At 50.6% G+C, this 22,816-nt stretch overlaps 1 protein-coding gene across 1 annotated transcript in view; it reads left to right on the forward strand.

The window, feature by feature from the left end:
- The window catches only part of TMEM131L (transmembrane 131 like), a gene marked incomplete in the record, with an annotated part of 83,840 nt that overhangs the window by 19,997 nt on the left and 41,027 nt on the right, over positions 1-22,816 (forward strand). The window contains 11 exon segments of the mRNA XM_027772572.1: positions 70-128; positions 567-675; positions 4,376-4,466; positions 4,885-5,038; positions 5,859-6,029; positions 7,293-7,362; positions 9,342-9,459; positions 14,606-14,747; positions 16,350-16,459; positions 18,929-19,001; positions 20,975-21,102. Of these exon segments, the coding sequence (XP_027628373.1) occupies positions 70-128; positions 567-675; positions 4,376-4,466; positions 4,885-5,038; positions 5,859-6,029; positions 7,293-7,362; positions 9,342-9,459; positions 14,606-14,747; positions 16,350-16,459; positions 18,929-19,001; positions 20,975-21,102 (1,225 nt within the window).

Consider the following 22,816-nt stretch of genomic DNA (forward strand, 5'->3'; position numbering starts at 1 on the left):
GTGACCTTTTAATGAGTGCATCGCGGTGTGGGGAGACGCGGTGCCTTAATCTCTGCTCTGTTCCGACAGACGACTCGGCGGTCAATATGTATATATTACACTCGGGAGCCAGCCTCATATGGATCCAGGTAACTGGGTGCCCGCACGCGTCTACACTGGGGTGACAAGTGTGTGCTTAGCTGCGACAGCGAGGGCTTGCTCCAGGAGCGGGCACGGAAGCTCTCGTAGCCACTCTCCCTGGCTTTAACTTAACCCGTTCTCTGGATGGGGAGAGTGCTCGGGAGAAAACGTTTCTCAGAGACACGAGCGCACGTGAACAAGGCAGAAAGGGTACGGAAGGGGACACGGCCGCGGGGTGACAGTGGCGGAAAAAAGTGCAATTGAGGGCATACGTTCCCCCTTCTTGACCTTGGCATTTGCGTGAAGGCTGCAGCCCTTGGTGCTGAGCGTCTGCTGTGAATGGGGGTCCGTGCTGTCTGTCGACCGCTGTGAACCGAGTCGATTCGAACCGGCCGCAGCGCGCTCCGGCCCAGGTGGTAACGTGGCTTTTGCTGTTGCCGTTCCAGGATGTGCACCACGTCTCACCGCGAGCGGCGCTGTCCCTGCAGTTCACGCCAGTCCTGCTGCCTACCTCCGCCACCAACTTCACCAAAATCGCCTCTTTCACTTGCAAAGGTACGGAGTTAGAAAATCGCACAGGTTGTCCTTTTCCTTCTGTTATCCGACTGGCCACTGAGAATGACTTACAGCTCTGGGCTAGGCAGGGTTTAAAAGAGAGAATAAAGGACCAGCAGTTAGCGTAATGGCTATGTCACTGGACTCCCATGTAGTCAGCCATGGTTCGAGTCCCGGACCCGGTGGCTTAAACTCACTCCGGTGCATGTGCGTGCGTGCCCAAGATCCTGAGAGGAGAAGGGAGGAGAAGGGATTGCGGCATGGCCGTCCCCCCTGGGGGGTGATTTCTCACTTTCTCTCTCTCCATCTCTCTCTGTGTCTCTGGCAAGTGAATGTGCCCTGTGGCCAAAAAATCTCTCTAAATGGAAAAAAAAAAAGAGTTGTGTTTTAAATAAAAGTTTTAAAAATTCAATTGGAAGGCCAGATGGTGGCGTGGGAAGTTACAGTGACTGGATCCCACATGGCTGACTGCATGGTTCGAGTCCAGGGTCTGGTGGCTTGAAAAACATACTGGGCATTTACATGTGCCCCAAATCCTGAAGGAACAGAGGAGACAGGATTGTGGCATGGCTGTCTCCCCCGAGCGGGTGTTTCTTACTTCTCTTTTTCTCTCTTTATCTCTGGTGAGCACATGCACCCTATGGAAAAATTTTTAAAAAGGGCCCAGCAGATGGTATAATGGTTACCTCCCTGGACTCCCACATAGTCGACTGTGGTTCGAGTCCCAGACCCAGTGGCTTAAAACTCACTCCGGGGACCAGCAGTTAGCGTAATGGCTATGTCGCTGGACTCCCACGTAGTCGACTGCAGTTTGTGTCCTGGACCTGGTGGCTTAAACTCACACTGGGCACGTGTGTGTGCATGCCCAAGATCCCAAGAGGAGAATGAAGGAGAAAGGATTGCGGTGTGGCCATCCCCCCGGGGGGTGATTTCTCGCTTTCTGTCTCTCTGTCTCTCTCTGGCGAGTGCATGCACCCTATAGCAAAAACCTCTTAAAAAAAAAAACAAACAAACAAACAAACAAAAAAACTCCAGGCACAGGTGCATGCATGTCCAAAATCCTGAGAGGAGAATGGAGAAGGGATTGTGGCATGGCCATCCCCCGTGGCAGGGTGATTTCTCACTTTCTGTCCCGCTCTCTCCCCTATAACAAAAAACACTCTCTCTCAAAAAAATAAAATTATAGATAAATAAATAAACAAATAAAAATAAAAATTAGAAAAAATGAAAGAAATCCAGTGAGTTCTCAACATAGAAAAATGTACCCATTCTCACTCGTATTCAGAGAAATGTGAATTAGAGCAGCAAGTGAGATATAATTGATTATTTCAGTAGCTAAAGATCAATAAGGTTGTTAGTGTTCTGTGTGGGGAATGCTTAGGGGAAAAAAACCCACTTATGTTTGTGACAGGCACATTTAATCGATACCGGCTATTTAAGAGGGAAACTTGGGCAGTCTCTGAACATTTAAAATGTGCTTATCTGTTCTTTAGCCAGTAGTTGGAGCGCAAGGCGTTCCCCTGTAGACACACGTGTGTCTGGTCTGTGACTGGGGCGCTGGGAGTGCACGTGGATTCAGACCCAGACCGCGGAGGGGGCGTGTGTGTGACCCCAGAGCAGTCTCCAGGCCCCTGGCCAGGCTGACCAACTGCAGCTCCTCTGGGTGGGCGGACAGGGTGGCTGTCAGGCATGGACCAGGGCATGCAGTGCGACCGGACAGTTCTCCAAGGGTGTCCTTGTCCCGTGTGTGCTCAGAGCCCCCAGAAGGAGGCTCGGGAAGCCGCCGATGGCTGTTTCCTCTGTGTGAGCTAACAGAGGAGTCGGGGGTGAAGAGTAGACTTTGTTTTCACATTTTTTGTTAATAGGAGTAGGTCGTCAGGAAAAGTCATGACGCGTTTTTCTGTTTCTCTGCAAAACTGCGCTGTGACCTTCCTGTTGACCCAGTAGAATTTTCGTTGGAGTCTTACCTATAGCTTAAGAAAGCAAGCTGGGGGCGCCAGTAGATGGCATAGTGGTTACGTCACTGGACTTCCACATGGCCAAGCGTGGTTCGAGTCTCGGACTCGGTGGCTTGAAAATCATACAGGGTGCGTGTGCTCGAAATCTTGGGAGGGGAGTGGAGGAGAAAGGATTGCTACATGGCCATCCCCCCGCGGGGTGAGTTCTCATTTTCCCTCTCACTGTCTCTGTCTCTCCTTCTCTCTCCAGCAAGCACACGTGCCCTAAGGCAAAAACTTCTGAAACAAAAGAAAAAGAAAGCTAGGTGTCAGCTCATTCATTGCTGGTGGTGTAGCTTCACGACTGATTTCAGGGAAAGTTCAAGTATTATTTTGATAAATCAGCAGTCTCTCGATCAGTCCTTTACTGATAAGATCCTTTTTTCTTTTTTTTTCTTTAAGAGAGTTTTTTGTTTTGTTTTTGTTCTAGGGTAAATGTGCTTGCCAGAGAGACAGAAAGTGAGAAATCACCTCCAGGGGGATGGCCACAGGGGGGTAGGGTGAATGTACTCACTGGAGAGAGTCAGAGGGAGGGAGGGAAACTGAGAAATCACCCTCACGGGGAGTAGCCACACTGCAGTCCTCTTCTCCAGTCCTCTCTCAGGATTTGGGGGTGATTTCTCGTACACGTGTGCCCGGTGGGGTGTTGAGGCTGTCACGTGGAGGACTGCAGCCTCGCAGCTGGCCCTGCGGGACCCAGGCCCTAACTGCCCTGCCTTCTGCTAGCCCAGTTTATTTATTTTATGAGTGAGAGAAACAGGGAGACACCCCCCAACAGGTCTTGCTGTCCCGATCTGCCGCCAGCCACAGCCAGCCTGGCTCGCGGGCACCCATGTGCCAGGTGCACTCCGGGAGGTCTCTGGGCGCCCCTCCCCTGCGGGCCAGCTGTGCCACTGTCCAGCCCACAGTGTTCCTGCGTACCTTTTTTTCCTCTCCAAAATATAAAAAACGAGAGGGCGTGCTAAAGAAATGAGGTGGCAGGGACCAGCGATGGCACGATGGCTGTGTCACTGGACTCCCGTGTGGTCGACCATGGTTTGAATTCCAGTCCCGGCGGCTTACACTCACGCCAGGTGCCCGTGCGTGCGTGCCCAAGATCCCGAGAGGAGAATGGAGGAGAAGGGATTGTGGCATGGCCATCCCCCCTGGGGGTGATTTCTCGTTTTCCATATCTCTGTCTTCTTGTCTCTCAGTTGTGCTCACGCATCCTATAGCAATCTGAGTTGGGCCCACGCATCCTATAGCAAAAACCTCTCTCTCTCAAAAAAAAAAAAAAAAAGCAAAACCCCCAAACTCTGAGGTGGCAGAGAGAGCTGTAGGACCCCACTCCTGAGAGCTGGCGACCGGCCAGGAGGAAGGGCAGGTAGCGTGTGTGTGTGAGAGTGGCCGTTGTAACAGAGACACAGTGAATTCCAGCTACAAATCAGACTGTGTCTTGTTGTCGTTCAAGCTCTACAAAGAAGAGATACTTAACTGCCCGTGTGTCCCCCAAACTCTGAGGTGGCAGAGAGAGCTGTAGGACCCCACTCCTGAGAGCTGGCGACCGGCCAGGAGGAAGGGCAGGTAGCGTGTGTGTGTGAGAGTGGCCGTTGTAACAGAGACACAGTGAATTCCAGCTACAAATCAGACTGTGTCTTGTTGTCGTTCAAGCTCTACAAAGAAGAGATACTTAACTGCCCGTGTGTTTCTTTGTCACCGAGCAGCCCCGGCGTGCGACGGCGGAATCAGGGAGGGTGTGAAGAGAACCAGCACCCCGGCGCTGACCGCCTGCCTGTCCTCCCCCGTGGTCCATGGGTAGGCCCCGCCGCCCGGAAACCCACCCCTCCCCTCCAGGAGCGCATTGTGTGTGGAAAGTTCCCGTCCGGCCCTCGTTTCTCCGGAATTATCACCCCTGCGCCATCACTGCCCACGAGCAGGGAAGGGGCTTTGGGCAGGAGGAGGAGGAAGCCAAGGAGTCCAGCTGGCGAGGTTGGAGCAGGCGGGGGCCCAGGTGGCCAGGCGTGTGGCAGGAGCGATGGCCATCTGAGTTGCGATGAGTCCGGCTTTGGCTGCTCCCACGGGGACCAGGAGGTTGAGGAGGGAGGGGGCTCCGAGGTCCCCCAGGCCCAGGGTCCATGCAGCAAGGCTCAGAGAGGCTCCCCGTTCTGCAGAGAGTCTTAGGGTGCAGGCATGGCCGTGCACAAGCTGACGCCGTCCTCTGCCCCACCCACAGGTACTTCAGAATGGATGCCTCTGCGGCCCAGTTCCTTCTAGAGGCCCCGGAGAACACGTCGGGCGTGTGGTCCGTGTGGTGCCTCAACCATTTGGACCGCGGCATCATCGTGAACGACGTGTCTGTTTCTAAGGAGACCAAGCACATGTTAAAGGTACATACGGTGGTGTGTCCCATGTCTTAGCCTAGTTTAAGCTTTGTTTAAGGCCAAATGCTATGAAACTGTTATTTATGAATTTCAATTTTGACTTATCTTTAAAAGCAAGGATTTTTGAAATTTTATTTTATTTTTTTTAAAGGTTTTTGCCATAGGGTGCATGCACTTGCTAGGGAGGAGAGGGACACAGGGAAAGTGAGAAATTAGCCCCCAGGGGAATGGCCATATCATAATCCCTTCTCCTCCGTTCTCCTCCTGGGATTTTGGGCACACATGCACATGCACCCAGCATGATTTTCAAGTTGCTGGGTCCAGGACTTGACCACAGTTGGTAATGTGATTCTGGTGCCTTAACCGCCACGCCACCTGCTGGCCCACAGATTGTTTTCTTTTAACGTGTTCAGAATTTTATAATGTAATATCTTCCTTCCTCCCTTCCTTTCTTTTTTCCTTTCCTTCCATTCAAGGAGCCCAAAGCAGCCAGGACATATCTTTAATGAACATTTGCTCTCTCCATTATTCAAAACTATGATAAAATATGATTTCTACTAAAAAGATTGTTTTTAGTAAAAATAAACCTGGTTCATAAAATAGTAGATTTTTGCAAAATGCCACTTAGTGAAACTTTCAAGACTTCTGTGCAGTTTAAAACAGTGGCATATTAAATGCTATTGGAAATCTGTCATTTTTCGTCTGGAGGAAGTTGAGTACGATCCTACTTTCTGGAATACAGAAGAACTTTAGTGTTGTACTTTATCATGATTCTAATCATCATGAGCATTAGCAAAGTAATCTCTCTGGCTTCTTTACTTTTTAGGTTCTGAATTTCACTGGTCCTTCCTTTCTACCTCCTGGCTGCTGGAATGTATTTTCTTTGAAACTTGCTGTGAAAAGCATTGCCATAAATCTGTTCACCAATGTATTTTTGACTACAAACATAGGTGCTGTTTTTGCAATTCCTCTACAGATTTACTCAGCACAAACCAAGGTATAGTTCACAACACTCTACAGAATTATAATTTTTCTAGTAACTATTATTCTTATTAATTTATAGTGCTTGTGTTTTATTGACTGGGTTCAGCACAGTTAAGAAATTGAAAGATACTACCAGTCTTAGCTGGTCAACTGGCTGTCTAAAAAAAATCGAAAGATATTACCAGTCTTAGCTGGTCAATTGTTGCGACATGGAAATCTTTATTTAGAAACAATGTATATTTTTTATAAAGCAATTGGAAGTTCTTAATTGAAATAAAGCATTAGGAATCGATGAATCGATCTCCTTTTCATTTATTTCCAAAACTTGTAGGGCAAGCAGTATGTGCTTCCCATGGAAGGTACCGTTGAGCCTCTAGTATATACTTGTAATGGCTTCAAATAAATTTGATCGTTAAATGCTTTCTTTAAACCTCTAAAGGACTTGCAGTCCTGGCATTTCCTTCATGGGCCGAAGCATTCACTGTTAAGAGAATGCTTTCTGAAATCGGGGTCAATTGTATTTCATTTAGGCTACCTTAAACATGTCTCATTTTTTTCTTTTCGTTTTCCTTTTTTTTTCCTGTTAGTTATGATTGCCTTTTTTTTTTTTTGTCCAAGCTATTCTGTATAAACCAGGTTCTAATTTTTCACTATGAGACATTCATGCACCCATCTTTATGCTTTTTCTCATTTTTAGTGTTGATGTGTCGTAGTTAGGCCTCATGTCGACCTCTCAGTGTTTAGATAGGACTTCTCATATCCAACGGCATGAGATGTAAGGGCCACTCCATCCGTCTACATTTTGAGTAGTGGAGAGTTCTTAGAGAGCTCTATTTTCCAATCAAGAGATGTGTCGGAGATGGTGATTGTGGGCGGGGCAGGCGGTGTCAGGGGTGTGGCCGTAGCACCAAGTCTGTGCTCGCCAGACCTGCAGGAGGGTCCTGTGCAGGCCGGACTGACTGGAGATGGGCATGTGGTTTCTCAGAGGTCGGGAAACAGTTAAAAACAAACGAAACTAATGCCAAGACCGACGGACCCTGTGCTGCAGACGGCAGCGGGGTGTCTTGGGGACCCAAGGACTGTCCCCGCGGTGACCGCTCTTATGAGAGTGCAGGTCTCCCTCGTCGGGCACCAGGCTTACTTTCTCATGGCCTGGCTTCTGGTTAAAGGGAGGCGGCTGAGGCGGAGGGCAGTGCCTGTCTGGTGCTGCAGTGCATTCGGATTTCTGTGCTTAGCCGTTCTGTTTTGAGTTATTCATGTGTTATTTTCAATCTAGGAAGGGAGTCTGGGTTCTGAAGTGATAGCACATTGTGGTATGCATTATTTCATGGGAAAACCCGCAGCTGGTAAGTACCTCGCCCTGAGGCTGTCCAGACCTGAGTGTGGGGAGGGGACGGAGCGAGGAGCAGCATTTGTAGATGGAATAATGAGTCCTGTAACCGTAATGGCGTCTGTTCTGTTCTTAGCGTGCTTGTTAACGGGATGGCTTGGAGTTGTTAGGGATCCTCTAGGAACACCTGTGGTACTTGTGTAAATAATGCCCCGGCCCTTGGCAGCTTCCACGTTTCTTTTTCATTTCTTTTTAAGCTGGTTGCCACAGGGCGGGTGCACTTGCTAGAGAGAGACAGTGAGAGGGAAAGTGAGAAGTCACCCCCTGGGGGGACAGCCATGTTGTAGTCCCTTCTCCATCCTCCTCCTGGGACTTTGGGAATGCACACACACATGCCCAGCACGATTTTCTTTCTTTCTTTTTTTTGCTATAGGGCACGTGTGCTCACCAGACAGACAGAGACAGAGAGACAGAAAGCAAGATATCACCCCCCAGGGGGGATGGCCACACCGCAGTCCCTTCCCCTCCACTCTCCTCTTGGGATCTTGGGCATGCATACACATGCGCCCGGCATGAGTTTTAAGCTACCGGGTCCGGGACATGAACCGTGGTCGACTACATGGGAGTTCAGTGGCATAGCCATTACGCTAACTGCTGGTCCCGCCCAGCACAATTTTCAACCTGCTGGGTCTGAGACTGAACCGCAGTTGGCCATGTGGGAGTCCAGCGCCTTAACCACCTGCTGGTCCCAGCAGCGTCCACTTATTTTTTTTTTTTTTAAAGAATTACTTTTTTTTTTTTTTTAAAGAATTACTTTTTTTTTTTTTTTAAAGAATTACTTTTTTTTTTTTTTTAAAGAATTACTTTTTTTTTTTTTTTAAAGAATTACTTTTTTTTTTTTTTTAAAGAATTACTTTTTTTTTTTTTGAGAACGAGTTTTGCTATAGGGGTGTGTGCGCTCACTGGAAGACAGAGATCAAACCCCCCCCCGCCCCCCTGGGGGGAATGGCCATGCCACAATCCCTCCTCCTCCATTCTCTCAGGATTTTGGGCCTGCATGCACGTGCACCCAGCATGGGTTTCAGGTCGCTGGGTCCCAGACTCAAATGGATTTGGCCATGCGAGAGTCCAGGGCTACAATCGTTACACCATCTGCTGGTCTCAGTTTCCACTTTGTAAGGGATTTTTTCCCCCCAGTGTCATTGTTTGATCAAAGCAGCTTCACTGCCAGCAGAAGTGGGCCGGCTCCGACTCTTATAAACCAGCTCGCTGCAAGTTAGTAACATCATCTGGCGTTACTCTGGGGAGTCTGGCCTGGGGGCACAGGCATCCTGTCATGGTGCGGGTTGTGCTGTCAGACTGAAGGCCATTGTGTTGATAAAGAAGCTGCTTTTTTGTTTTTTAGGGTGTTTTATTTTTTAATTTTTGACCTCTGGATTCACTAAGATGTTTATGTAAGGAGAGTCTTCAAGCACAGAGATCTCTTAGGAGACTCTCGCCTTTCCCTCCTGATGCCACGGTTAGCCCGGATAAGCAAAAGGGCGAAGGGACAGCAGGCCAGCTGACTATGTGCTTTAGATAGACTGGGCCCGGCTCTTGGTGAATTGCTGTTTTCGGGTCTTGAGAATTGCTCTTTTTTTTGTTCCCTGTGATAACCCGAGACTCAGAGGCTGTTCCACACGGAGGACTTACCGCTGTTACACAAGCTCGCGGTCTGATCTCCGCTTGTTTCAGCCTGCATTCATGAGCCATGTGTCTTTCATGTTACACTGCCACCATTTGGTTTAGTTTTGCTTTATACATGTTTGTTTCATTTGATGTGTTATTTGCCATCGAGGTAGAGGGACTGGGAGGAAAGCCACAGAGGAGAGGAGAGGGTGGCATTTGTCCACTGAGCAGTTCTGTCTGAGAGGTGTGACAGTCAGCTCTCGGTATGTTTGTTTACCGAGTGCTCTCTTCCGTAAATCTAAATATTGCATCTGCTCTGACTTTTAGAAAACCCTCACTGGGACCAGAGCCTGTCTCTGGACCGGTCTACCTGGGGCGTGGATGCCGAACGTGCCGATAAATTGTATGCAAGTTGGAAGAGACACAGGAGCGGCGATGTCTGCAAGTATGTCTTCATGTCTCTGCGTCTCTTTCGCTCAGCAGGGAGACTCGAACACAGAACTTCGCGAAACCCGCCATCCTTACTTTTGAGAGGTTGCTATTTCCCTCCAGCTTCTTATTGTGACAAATTACAAAGCTCAGAAAAATGGGAAGGGCAGAGTCGTGAATTCCCAGGTATCCCTCGTCTGGGTTTTGTTTACTGAGGTATTTGCATTTTACCACTTTCTCTCCATTTCTCTCCGTTTACATCTAAACACTTGTGCACACACACACTTTTTGCTGAGTCATTTGAAAGTAAGCTGCAGGTATATCATTATTTATTTATGTTTAGAGAGATTTTTTACTACAGGGAGTGTGCGCTCACCAGAGACACAGAGAGAGAGACAGATACAGAGAACGTGAGAAATTCCCCCCTGAGGAGGGATGGCCATGTGGCATTCCCTTCTTCTCCATTCTCTTCTCGAGATTTTAGTCATGCATGCACACATGCCCGGCGTGAGTTTCAAGCTACTGGGTCCAGGACTCGAACTGTGGTTGGCCATGTGGGAGTCTAACGCCTTAACCAGTATGCCACCTGCTGGCCTCTCATCATACTTTATTGGTACTTTATTATTAATATGTTATTAGGAAATGCTTTGCTTCCTAAGGAGGGTATTCTCCATAGAGCTTCACTACCCTGGCGTGCCCGACAGGCGTGTCGTTGGCACTATTACGTTAGCTAGCGTTACCTGTGTTCAGGTCTCCCTGGCTGACTCAACACCCGGTACAACGGTTCCTGTTCTTTGACTTGCTTTTAATCCAGGGTCAACTCAGGGATGTCGCTTTGCCTTTGGCTGTCATGTTCCCTTAGTGGTCTGTAGTCTCGTGGCCCCAATTTCTGGTTTCACCAAGTCGATGTGTCTGGGCGTTCACGCCAGGGGTCTTGTGGGACACCCCGGATCGCTGCCTCAAGCTCACCTTCAGGGTGAACCTTCCGCCGAGGTTACTCCTGCCGAGGTTCGGATGCCCCGGCTTAGGTGAGGCGCGGCGTGTGCCAAGCTCCGGACATGCTCTCCCGTGGTGGGGGCTTTTTCCCTTTGTACTTAGTAACTATCCGTGCCGTGCTGAGTTCGTACCACAGAGACTTCTGTTCCCCATGTACGTGCGTCCTGAGACAGAGAGACAGAAAGCAAGATATCACCCCCCAGGGGGGATGGCCACACCGCAGTCCCTTCCCCTCCACTCTCCTCTTGGGATCTTGGGCATGCATACACATGCGCCCGGCATGAGTTTTAAGCTACCGGGTCCGGGACATGAACCGTGGTCGCCTACATGGGAGTTCAGTGGCATAGCCATTACGCTAACTGCTGGTCCCGCCCAGCACAATTTTCAACCTGCTGGGTCTGAGACTGAACCGCAGTTGGCCATGTGGGAGTCCAGCGCCTTAACCACCTGCTGGTCCCAGCAGCGTCCACTTATTTTTTTTTTTTTTAAAGAATTACTTATTTTGTTTACTTATCATTATTATTATTTCACATGAGTTTTTGCCAGAGAAAGACAGGCAGAGAGAAAGAGAGAGAGAGGATGAGGGAGCAAGCTGCCAGGTCCGGGATTCAAACCATGGTCAGCCATGTGGGAATTCCAGCACCTTAACCAGCATGCTACCCACTGCCCCCTCCCACTTTTTTTTTTTTTGAGAGGTGTGTGCGCTCACTGGAAGACAGAGATCAAACCCCCCCCCGCCCCCCTGGGGGGAATGGCCATGCCACAATCCCTCCTCCTCCATTCTCTCAGGATTTTGGGCCTGCATGCACGTGCACCCAGCATGGGTTTCAGGTCGCTGGGTCCCAGACTCAAATGGATTTGGCCATGCGAGAGTCCAGGGCTACAATCGTTACACCATCTGCTGGTCTCAGTTTCCACTTTGTAAGGGATTTTTTCCCCCCAGTGTCATTGTTTGATCAAAGCAGCTTCACTGCCAGCAGAAGTGGGCCGGCTCCGACTCTTATAAACCAGCTCGCTGCAAGTTAGTAACATCATCTGGCGTTACTCTGGGGAGTCTGGCCTGGGGGCACAGGCATCCTGTCATGGTGCGGGTTGTGCTGTCAGACTGAAGGCCATTGTGTTGATAAAGAAGCTGCTTTTTTGTTTTTTAGGGTGTTTTATTTTTTAATTTTTGACCTCTGGATTCACTAAGATGTTTATGTAAGGAGAGTCTTCAAGCACAGAGATCTCTTAGGAGACTCTCGCCTTTCCCTCCTGATGCCACGGTTAGCCCGGATAAGCAAAAGGGCGAAGGGACAGCAGGCCAGCTGACTATGTGCTTTAGATAGACTGGGCCCGGCTCTTGGTGAATTGCTGTTTTCGGGTCTTGAGAATTGCTCTTTTTTTTGTTCCCTGTGATAACCCGAGACTCAGAGGCTGTTCCACACGGAGGACTTACCGCTGTTACACAAGCTCGCGGTCTGATCTCCGCTTGTTTCAGCCTGCATTCATGAGCCATGTGTCTTTCATGTTACACTGCCACCATTTGGTTTAGTTTTGCTTTATACATGTTTGTTTCATTTGATGTGTTATTTGCCATCGAGGTAGAGGGACTGGGAGGAAAGCCACAGAGGAGAGGAGAGGGTGGCATTTGTCCACTGAGCAGTTCTGTCTGAGAGGTGTGACAGTCAGCTCTCGGTATGTTTGTTTACCGAGTGCTCTCTTCCGTAAATCTAAATATTGCATCTGCTCTGACTTTTAGAAAACCCTCACTGGGACCAGAGCCTGTCTCTGGACCGGTCTACCTGGGGCGTGGATGCCGAACGTGCCGATAAATTGTATGCAAGTTGGAAGAGACACAGGAGCGGCGATGTCTGCAAGTATGTCTTCATGTCTCTGCGTCTCTTTCGCTCAGCAGGGAGACTCGAACACAGAACTTCGCGAAACCCGCCATCCTTACTTTTGAGAGGTTGCTATTTCCCTCCAGCTTCTTATTGTGACAAATTACAAAGCTCAGAAAAATGGGAAGGGCAGAGTCGTGAATTCCCAGGTATCCCTCGTCTGGGTTTTGTTTACTGAGGTATTTGCATTTTACCACTTTCTCTCCATTTCTCTCCGTTTACATCTAAACACTTGTGCACACACACACTTTTTGCTGAGTCATTTGAAAGTAAGCTGCAGGTATATCATTATTTATTTATGTTTAGAGAGATTTTTTACTACAGGGAGTGTGCGCTCACCAGAGACACAGAGAGAGAGACAGATACAGAGAACGTGAGAAATTCCCCCCTGAGGAGGGATGGCCATGTGGCATTCCCTTCTTCTCCATTCTCTTCTCGAGATTTTAGTCATGCATGCACACATGCCCGGCGTGAGCTTCAAGCTACTGGGTCCAGGACTCGAACTGTGGTTGGCCATGTGGGAGTCTAACGCCTTAACCAGTATGCCACCTGCTGGCCTCTCATCATACTTTATTGGTACTTTATTATTAATATGTTATTAGGAAATGCTTTGCTTCCTAAGGAGGGTATTCTCCATAGAGCTTCACTACCCTGGCGTGCCCGACAGGCGTGTCGTTGGCACTATTACGTTAGCTAGCGTTACCTGTGTTCAGGTCTCCCTGGCTGACTCAACACCCGGTACAACGGTTCCTGTTCTTTGACTTGCTTTTAATCCAGGGTCAACTCAGGGATGTCGCTTTGCCTTTGGCTGTCATGTTCCCTTAGTGGTCTGTAGTCTCGTGGCCCCAATTTCTGGTTTCACCAAGTCGATGTGTCTGGGCGTTCACGCCAGGGGTCTTGTGGGACACCCCGGATCGCTGCCTCAAGCTCACCTTCAGGGTGAACCTTCCGCCGAGGTTACTCCTGCCGAGGTTCGGATGCCCCGGCTTAGGTGAGGCGCGGCGTGTGCCAAGCTCCGGACATGCTCTCCCGTGGTGGGGGCTTTTTCCCTTTGTACTTAGTAACTATCCGTGCCGTGCTGAGTTCGTACCACAGAGACTTCTGTTCCCCATGTACGTGCGTCCTGGGGTCTCCGCCCTTGTCGGAAGTTCTTGCCTGAGTCAGTCGTTAGGCTGATAGCTGCAAAGCGACTTCTCAGCGTTTTGTCCCTTCACATTTCCTAACAGACACTGGTTTTCACTTACTTATCTATCTATTTATTTATCTTTAGGATTTTGTCATAGAGTGTATGCACTCACTGGAGATAAGAAGAGGGAAAGTGAGGGCACCCCTGGGTGGTGGCCAGGCTGCGATCCCTTTTCCTCTGGTCTCTTCTTGGGCACGTGTGCATGCACACACACTCATAGACACACACACACACAGAGACACAGACACACACACACTCACAGACACACACACACACCCCTGGTGTGCCAGTGTGATTTTCTTTCTTTCTTTTTATTTGTAGGTTTTTGCCCATAGGGCACATGCACTTGCCAGAGAGACAGAGATAGAGAGACAGAGATAGAGAGAGGGAAAGTGAGAAATCACCCCGAGTGGGGATAGCCATGCTGCAGTCCCTTCTCCTCCGTTCTCCTCCTGGCATTTTTGGTACACATGCACACACACCTGGTATGATGTTTTTTCTAGCCACCAGGTCTGGGACTCAAACCACAGTTAACCACGTGGGAGTCCAGCACCCTAACCACACTACTGCTGACCCTGCCAGTGCAGTTTTCAAACCGCTAGGGCCTGGGCTTGAGCTGCAGTGGGCCATGTGAGAGTCCAGTGCCCTAACTACCATGCCACCTGCTGGCCCCAACAGACACTGTATTTTTAAAAAAGAGATGTCCCTTCTTCTCGAGCATCACTGTGGATTCTGCAGTCAGCGTGTTGACTCTGCTCTTGGGTCGTCGGGAATGTCACGATGCCTTTTTACATAGAAAAACACGCCACGCCTTTCCCCACGACCCAGCATCATCGTGGTTATTTCCAATGATAAGGCTTCTCGGCTTTGGCTGGTGGGAATCCCCGCGGCTGCCGTGTGTCTCGACACGCTCCTTTGAACGACGTGCATCCTCGCTCTTGTTAAACAGGACGATGGGGTGGGTCTCGCTCTCTCTCTTCCTCAGCCCTAGAATACGTCGTCTTCCCTGAGACTCTTGTCCCTTTTATCGTGGGACTGGTCCTTAGTGGTCGCCGTTTCGGTGTAAGATTTTCATCACAACTTCTTCCTTAATTAAACAGGAGGGCTGTTTTGGGAACCACCCGGCTTGGCCTCTTGAAGAGATCCAGGCAGCCAGAGCCCTTTGCCGTGTTCCTGCCTCGCCTGCTCGCGGAGCCCGGCCTCGTGCTGAACTTCAGTGCCACCGCCCTGCGGAACAGCCTGGTGAGGACGGGGTGCCGTGTCCTCGTTGTCCGCACCACCCCAGCTCTGGGGCGTTCAGAGCTGAAATTGACTTGCACGCACACGCCTGCCCTTCCGCACTTCCCACGGCGAGCAGGCGTTGAAAGAGCAGGATGAGCCGTGAAGGTCCCTGCTGTCCAGCGGCACGGTCGGCAGAGCGACTTCATGGAGTGGGACGTGTCAGGGACGGCAGGACATGGCCACACACAGCTGAGAAACTCTCTCACCGCTTAGAGGAGCTGGGTTTGCTTCATCATGAGGCGCCGGAGGAGGGTGGTCCAGAGCGGGCCAGGTCGCCCCGTGATGCTGTCCAGCGTGTGGGCCACGTGTCCGGTTACATTCCCTGCGTAGCGTGTTGGCGTCATGCATGCTGCTCTCTCCCACTGAGGGGGCAGGGCAGGAAGGACAGGACAGGCTGGGGCCAGCAGCCGTCCATCGGTGTCTCCAGACTCTCGTGGCTGTTCACCATGCCCCGTGTGGTCGGAGTCACCGTGACTCCTTGTGCGCTGATGGAGGCTAGCAGGGATGGCATCCAGACACTAGTTTATTTCTTGGTTTGCTTAAACTGCTATGTTGAAATAATTTCAGCTGGGACCAGCAGTTGGCGTAAGGGCTATGTCGCTGAACTCCCATGTAGTCGACCGCAGTTTGAGTCCCAGACCCGGAGGCTTAAACTCACGCCGGGTGTGAGATCCCGAGAGGAGAATGGAGGAAAAGGGATTGTGGCATTGCCATTCCCCCTGCGGGGTGATTTCTCGCTTTTTGTCTCTCTCTCTGTCATTCTGGCAAGCACAGACGCCCTATAGTGAAAACCTCTTCAAAAAAAAAAAAGGAAAGAAATAATTTCAATTTAGAGGAAACTGTCTTTTTAAAAAATTTGCCGCTGTGAATGCATGCTATCCAGAGAGAGAGACAGAGAAGGGGAGATAGGGAGAGAGACAGAGAAGGGGAGATAGGGAGAGAGACAGAGAAGGGGAGCTAGGGAGAGAGAGACAGAGAAGGGGAGATAGGGAGAGAGAGAGACAGAGGAGGGGAGAGAGGGAGGGGGAGACAGAGAAGGGGAGATAGGGAGAGAGACACAGAGAAGGGGAGATAGGGAGAGAGACAGAGAAGGGGAGATAGGGAGAGAGAAACAGAGAAGGAGATAGGGAGAGAGAGACAGAGAAGAAGATAGGGAGAGAGAGACGGAGAAGAGATAGGGAGAGAGAGACAGAGAAGGGGAGATAGGGGGAGAGAGAGACAAGAACCCTCCCCTCCGTGGGCACGGTCCCTCTGCAGTCCCTTCTGTACTTGCTCCTTTTTCTGGATTTCGGGCAGGTATGCACACATGCCTGGTGTGATTTTCAAGCCACGGGGTCTGAGACTTGAGCCGCGGTCAGCCACGTGGGAGTCCAGTGCCCCAAACGCCACGCTAGCCCTGCTTAGTCTCTTGATCTTCTCTGGCCTTGCCTGTCGTAGAAGCGCATGGGCCGGTCCGTGTCTCGGAGGGCTCCTCTCGGTGATGCGTGTTGGGCTTCCTGGCAGGAACGGCTCCGGAGGGACGCCGCGTCCTCGCAGGCTCTGACCCCCTTTCCCTGCGTCTAGGTGAAGTACTTCGTGGTGAGGAACCCGTCCTCTCTGCCGGTCTCCCTGCAGCTCCTACCTCTGTCCGCGTACCCCGAGCCTGGAGCCGCGGTGCACCTGCTGCACAGATGGTACGACACCTTCTGAGGGCGGGCGGGGATCCGCCGATAGGACTTGGGGTGACTTAAAATCCTGCACTCTTCACCTGGACCTGGGTGCGAATGTGTACACTGCGAGCCCACGTGCGGGCACCTGGCCCCTGGCGCACATCACGGGTCCATTCCTGGTTCTGTGTGTGGCACCCGCAGTGTTCCTGCGCCCGGTCCACTTCCAGAACGCTCTTCTCTGGAGTCAGTGTCTTGGCCTGCCTCGTGCTCCGTACAGGCTGCCTGTGACTCGTCGTCTATAGGGAAGTTCTGGAGTTTGGGGGACCCTGGAGCAGGGTGCTGGCGGTCGGCGAGGGTCATCCCACCGCAGAAGGTGCAAGGGCAGACGAGCATTTGAGTCAACAGATGGGACCAGAGTCAGCCTTCCCCAGGAGCCCAGTCCCACCGTAACTAACCCACCCCACAGTGAGAGTGTCACACGGTGACGAGGACACCTACGGGAGGTCCCATTTCTTTTTCTTTTCTTTTTCTTTTCTTTTCTTTTCTTTTCTTTTCTTTTCTTTTCTTTTCTTTTCTTTTCTTTTCTTTTCTTTTCTTTTCTTTTCTTTTCTTTTCTTTTCTTTTCTTTTCTTTTCTTTTCTTTTCTTTTCTTTTCTTTTCTTTTCTTTTCTTTTCTTTTCTTTTCTTTTCTTTTCTTTTCTTTTCTTTTCTTTTCTTTTCTTTTCTTTTCTTTTCTTTTCTTTTCTTTTCTTTTCTTTTCTTTTCTTTTCTTTTCTTTTCTTTTCTTTTCTTTTCTTTTCTTTTCTTTGGGATGTGAACCACGGTCGACTACGTGGGAGTCCAGCACCATAGCCATTACACCAACCGCTGGTCCTGAAAGGTCCCATTTCTTAATACCATCACCCTGGCAGAGAAACTTCACCTCATGGTTTGGAGGGAACCTTCGGACCATAGCAGTTAGGGACCTTTATCATCCTAGTTTTCACATACGTACCTCAAATTGAGCATCGAAATCTCAGCGCTCTCTGAGCGACCCAGGAAGGGAGTGAGCTGTCTGTTCTCTTTTGTTTCAGTTTGCTGTAGGCTGTGTGGTTTCTCCTCTGTTCTCCGTTCGGGACCTCAAGCCGCACACACATGCTCCCGGCACGATTCTCAAGCCGTGTCCAGGACCTGAACTGCGAAGTTGGCCCTGTGGGATCCAGCCACCTTCACCTCCACTCCTCCCGAAACGAGTATAGTGTTTTAATGTATTCTAACTAGTAAGCCAGGTAAAGATGGTAGTATTGGGTTGTCAGAAAAGTCATGACATTGTTTTTCTTTTCTTTTTTAAAGACTTATTTTATTATTATTACTCTTCACTTTGACCAGAGAGAGACAGAGAATGTGAGAAAGCAAACCACCAGGTCTGGGCCTTGAACCACGGTCGGCCATGTGGGAGTCCAGCGCCTCCTCCCAGCCCTCATGACAAATTTTTTCTGTGCAAAAATGCACCGTGACTTTTCCAACAACTCAGTAGTATTAAGGGACATCTGTCATGTTTGGGAGGAGGGGCCGTCCCGTGTATTTCAGGGTGTTCTGTGTCTTGCTGGGCTTTGCCCACGCACCACAAGTAGGACTTCCCCAGCTGTGGCAACCGGAAATGTCCCCAGACGTTGCCAGATGTCCCCTGGGGGAAGAAGCTGCCTTTGGTTAAGAGTCAGCTCCTTTCAGGCTCCGCAGCCACGAACCATTTGGAGAAAATAAAAATTGCTTCGTATTTGGAGTTTTGTCACCATGTGCGTCTTTACCCCCTGTGCTACCAAAGTCATTCACTTGACAGTACTTCCTGGGGCCAGCAGGTGGCGTGGTGGTTAAGGTGCTGGACTCCCACATGGCTGACCACGGTTTGAGTCCCAGAACCAGTGGCTTGCTTTCTCACTTCCCCTCCCCCTCTGTCTCTGGTCAAATGAAAGAATAATAATGATAATAAAATAAGCAAATAAAATAATTCTTTAAAAAAAATAATACTTCCTAAAGCGCTTAGAGCAGACCATGTACAGCAGGGGTGTGAGTGGCCCACAGTGGTGACAGGGTGGATGCGAAGGGCGTGTGCACGTGTATGCTTGCACAAGAGTATGTGTGCACACGTGTGCTCACCTGTGTACGAATGCGCATATATGGGACCCGCAGAGGCAGAGTGGTTACGTCACTGGACTCCCACATGGCCACCGCGTTCGAGTCCCGGACCCAGTGGCTTGAGACTCCTGCCAGGATGTGTCCGCGCATGACTGAGGTCCTGAGAGGAGAGTGGCAGGGAAGGGATTGGGACGTGGCCACCCCTGGTGGGGGCGATGTCTCACTTTCCCTCTCACCGTCTCTGTCTCTGTCTCTCCGACCTGCACACACGTCCTATGGGCAAAACCTCTCAAAGAAAACGGAGGTCCTGTGTGCACACGTGCTGTCAAGCCCCGTGGGCAGTCTGGATGCTGTTGTAAGTATCTGTTTCCCTTGCAGGTTTGGCACCGACATGCAGACAATCAACCTGACCACTAGGGAATTCCAGCTCACCAGGGCTTGTCCTCACCCGGTAGGTCGTCCTCCTGCCACAGAGAACAGGATCCTGCCGGGCTGGATGGGCGGCTCCAGGGCTCCGGCTTCTGTGTGACATAGCTTTGGGTGCACAGCTCCTTCATCTTCATCCTCCAGGGGTTTGGGATACATGGCAGGGCTTCTAGTCAGAGCAGCGGGAGTTAGGTTCATGTCCCCCTGTAACTCTTTTTTTTTTTTTTTTGGAGAGATTTCCACTGTAGGGCGCGTGCGCTCGCCAGACAGACAGAGAGAGACATAGAGACAGAAAGCGAGAAATCACCCCCCAGGGGGGATGGTCACGCGGCAATCCCTTCTCGTCCATTCTCCACTCGGGATCTTGGGCACACACGCACACGCGCCTGGCGTGAGTTTTAAGCCACCGGGTCCGGTACACGAACCGCGGTCAACTACGTGGGAGTCTAGCGACATAGCCATTACGCTAACTGCTGGTTCCCTAACTCTTTTTTTTTTTAAAGAAAGGTTTTTTCTGTAGGGCATGTGCACTCCTAGGAAAGATACAGAGAGACAGAAAGTGAGAAATCACCCCCCAGGGGGGATGGCTTTTCCTCCATTCTCTTCTCGGGATCTTGGGCACACATGCATATGTGCCCAGCGTGATATTAAGCTGCCGGGTGTGGGTCTTGAACCGCGGTTGACTACATGGGAGTCCAGTAACATAAACCTTACACCATCTGCTGGTCTCAACCTGTAACTCATTTTAATTGGGTGCTTTAGAATCGTGTGAGAGAAGAAATAAGTTACGTCAGAGCTATGCGCAGAACCATAGCTGGAGACCTCCGAACGGATCACTGTTTGTTTTCTCTTTTAATTTGCCAGATGGTGCGTGTGCTTGGGGGAGAGAAACAGGGAAAGATGGAGAAAGGGAAATTCAGAAATCCCTCTCCCCTCTCAGGGAGATGGCCGTGCTGCAGTCCCCTCTCCACGCTCCTCTCGGGATTTGGGGCACACATGCACATGCCCAGCTGGTTTCTTGGGCTACCGGGTCTCCGAATTCAACGCCATCCCCCTTTCTTTCAGATAGCATAGACGCCACTCACAGTAATCGAAGGACAAAACAAATGTAAGATTTGAAAACAAAGGAAAGAGAAGTAGTATTGGGTGGGACCAGCAGTTAGCGTAATGGCTATGTCACTGGACTCCCATGTAGTCGACTGTGGTTCGAGTCTCAGTCCCGGTGGCTTAAACTCACACTGGGCACATGTGCGTGCGTGCCCAAGATCCCAAGAGGAGAATGGAGGAGAAGGGACTGTGGCGTGGCCATCCCCCCTGGGGGGTGATTTCTCACTTTCTATCTCTCTGGTCTGTCTGGCGAGCGCACAAAGCCTCTCCCCCCAAAAAAGAAAAAAAGTAGTATTATTGGGTGACTGGTAGGACTACGGCTCTAATAAATTAATACATTGTTTTTTCTGGGGAGAATCTAGAAAAGTCTGTGGAAAGAGGGAACGTAAGTCTGAGATTAAACAGTATCGACGTTAAATTTGGCACAAGTTTTATTCAGAGAAGGAAACCCTGGAAAGAACGGAGGAAGATGGGAATAACTGGCAAGACTAAGCAGAGGGAGGGTGATCTCTGTATGCGTTTAAATTTAGCAGAGGGAGTTGATGTGAAGAGATCTCAGGCTGTCTGACGGGGGACAGGAGGCCTCCAGATTACTGTAGCGTCAGAGCAGATGCAGTTGATCTGTTTTCTGACCTGTGTGCTGAATTCAGAGTATCCGTGTAGCCCCGACTCCCATGCAAACCGGGAAGCCAGTCCCCTTCCCAGGTCCGTGTCGGGTGGTCCCTGCCTGCCTTTCTCAGCTGTGGCCTAGGGGCGGGTTCCTGGTACGAGGTGTGGGATACACGGGTCCAGATAGTTGGAGGCGGGTATTGGAATCTGGGCATTTGTGCCGTGGGGAGGGTGCCCTGGGGAGCCCGGAGGCCGGTGTAACGCGTCGTTCGTGGTTTGCAGGGCGTGCATTCCCAGGAGTCCAGGCTGGGCGCGCTCCACTTACGCTTGAAGCCTCTGGAGCAGAAGAGGGTTGGTGTGGTTTTCACGCCCGCCGACTACGGAAGAGTGACCTCCCTCATACTGATCCGGTAGGTGAGCCCATCGCGGGCAGCCTGTCCCCGCTCACCGCCGTGCCTGCCCGTCTCTCACAAGCACGCCCTGGCTGTCCATGTTCACCTCTCCATCGGCGTCAGTGGCGGGACCGCATTGCAGGGGAGGAGGAGGTCGTGGCTGAGACCTGAGGCCGCCTGGGGTGCCCCACGTAACCCTGTGCCTCGGTCCCCTCCAGCGGAGGATCCCCAGGGGGCTTGCGGCATCTCACTCTGAATCTCACCCACTCCTGTCCACAAGTGTGCGCACACTCACTCACACACACGCAGGTGTGGGTCTACACCTCTGTCCATAGTGTGGAAAAATACCGAAACATTGCTGTAGACTTTTCAAGTACATTTGTTATCCCATGAGAAAGAGGGGAGGCCATGGGGTCTTGACACCGCAGTCCACCCCCAGCCTCAGCCAGACCCAGATCACGGGACATGTGTGCCCGGTGCTCAGTGGGGCCCCTGGACACGAACCTGGGGCCTTCCCTGAGGGTCCTCGCGGGTGCCTTGTCTTACTCCCGCGCCACCACCGGGTGCCGGCCGGCGTTGCCGGGCAGTGGCCTTGGAGTTCAGAGCACTCCGATCTTTCTAAGTCGTGCTTCTAGAAGTCTCTGCAGCCCCAGAGAACTGTGGGGAAAGTGCTTGGTGAGCCTCAGGCTCCTCATACCCCTTTTCTGTTCTTTTGAATGATGGTTTAACCAGTTTAAGGAGCTACGAGTTTTATTCCTGAAGTTTTTTCACCTTAGGTAACCTGTATTGCGAGTCTTCTTTCAAAATTTATAAGTAAGTAGAGATCAGGGTTGAAGTTGTTTGCAGTGGTAAGAAGTCTTAACACAAGTTTAACTTTTAATCAATGGCATTTTAGGGTTTTTGTTCCCCCTTAGGTTTCTGCCTTAGGGCACATGCACTTGCTGGGGGTGTGGGGTGAGAAGTCATCCCCCTAGGGTGCAGGGAGAGGTTATGCCATAGTCTCTTTTTTTTTTTTTGGAGAGATTTTCACTGTAGGGCACATGCGCTCGCCAGACAGACAGAGAGAGACATAGAGACAGAAAGCGAGAAATCACCCCCCAGGGGGGATGGTCACGCCGCAATCCCTTCTCCTCCATTCTCCTCTCGGGATCTTGGGCACGCACGCACACGCGCCCGGCATGAGTTTAAGCCACCGGGTCCGGGACGCGAACCGCGGTCGACTGCGTGGGAATCCAGTGACATAGCCATTACGCTAACTGCTGGTTCCCATGCCACAGTCTCTTCTCCTCCATTCTCTTCTCAGGACTCTGGGTCTGTGCACATGTTGCTGGCACAGTTTTCAAGCTGCTGGGCACAGACTAGAACCACGGTTGGCCTGTGGTAGTTCAGTGCTTTAACCACCATGCCACCTGCTGGACCCCCCCGTTTTAGTGTGTGTTTTTAAAAAATTCTTTCTTTAATTTGTAAGTGTTGTTATGATTATTACTTAAAATTTTACCAGAGAGAGAAAGTGAGAAAGCAAGCCACCAGGTCCAGGACTCAAACTGTGGGAGTCCAGCACTTTAACCACCACGACACCTGCTGACCCCTGTTTTAGTTATTTTTTAAAAATCGTGTAGCAGAAGAGTGGACAGAATATTTCTTATTGGGGACTTCTTGTATTAAGAGTTCCTTTTGCAGATGAGCGCTACTGAAAAGAAATGCGTAAGGTGAAGCTCTCTAAAGAGTGAGA

The sequence above is a fragment of the Tupaia chinensis genome, unplaced genomic scaffold (genome assembly GCF_000334495.1).
Source record: "Tupaia chinensis unplaced genomic scaffold, TupChi_1.0 Scaffold000283_2, whole genome shotgun sequence".
Lineage (NCBI taxonomy): Eukaryota > Metazoa > Chordata > Mammalia > Scandentia > Tupaiidae > Tupaia > Tupaia belangeri.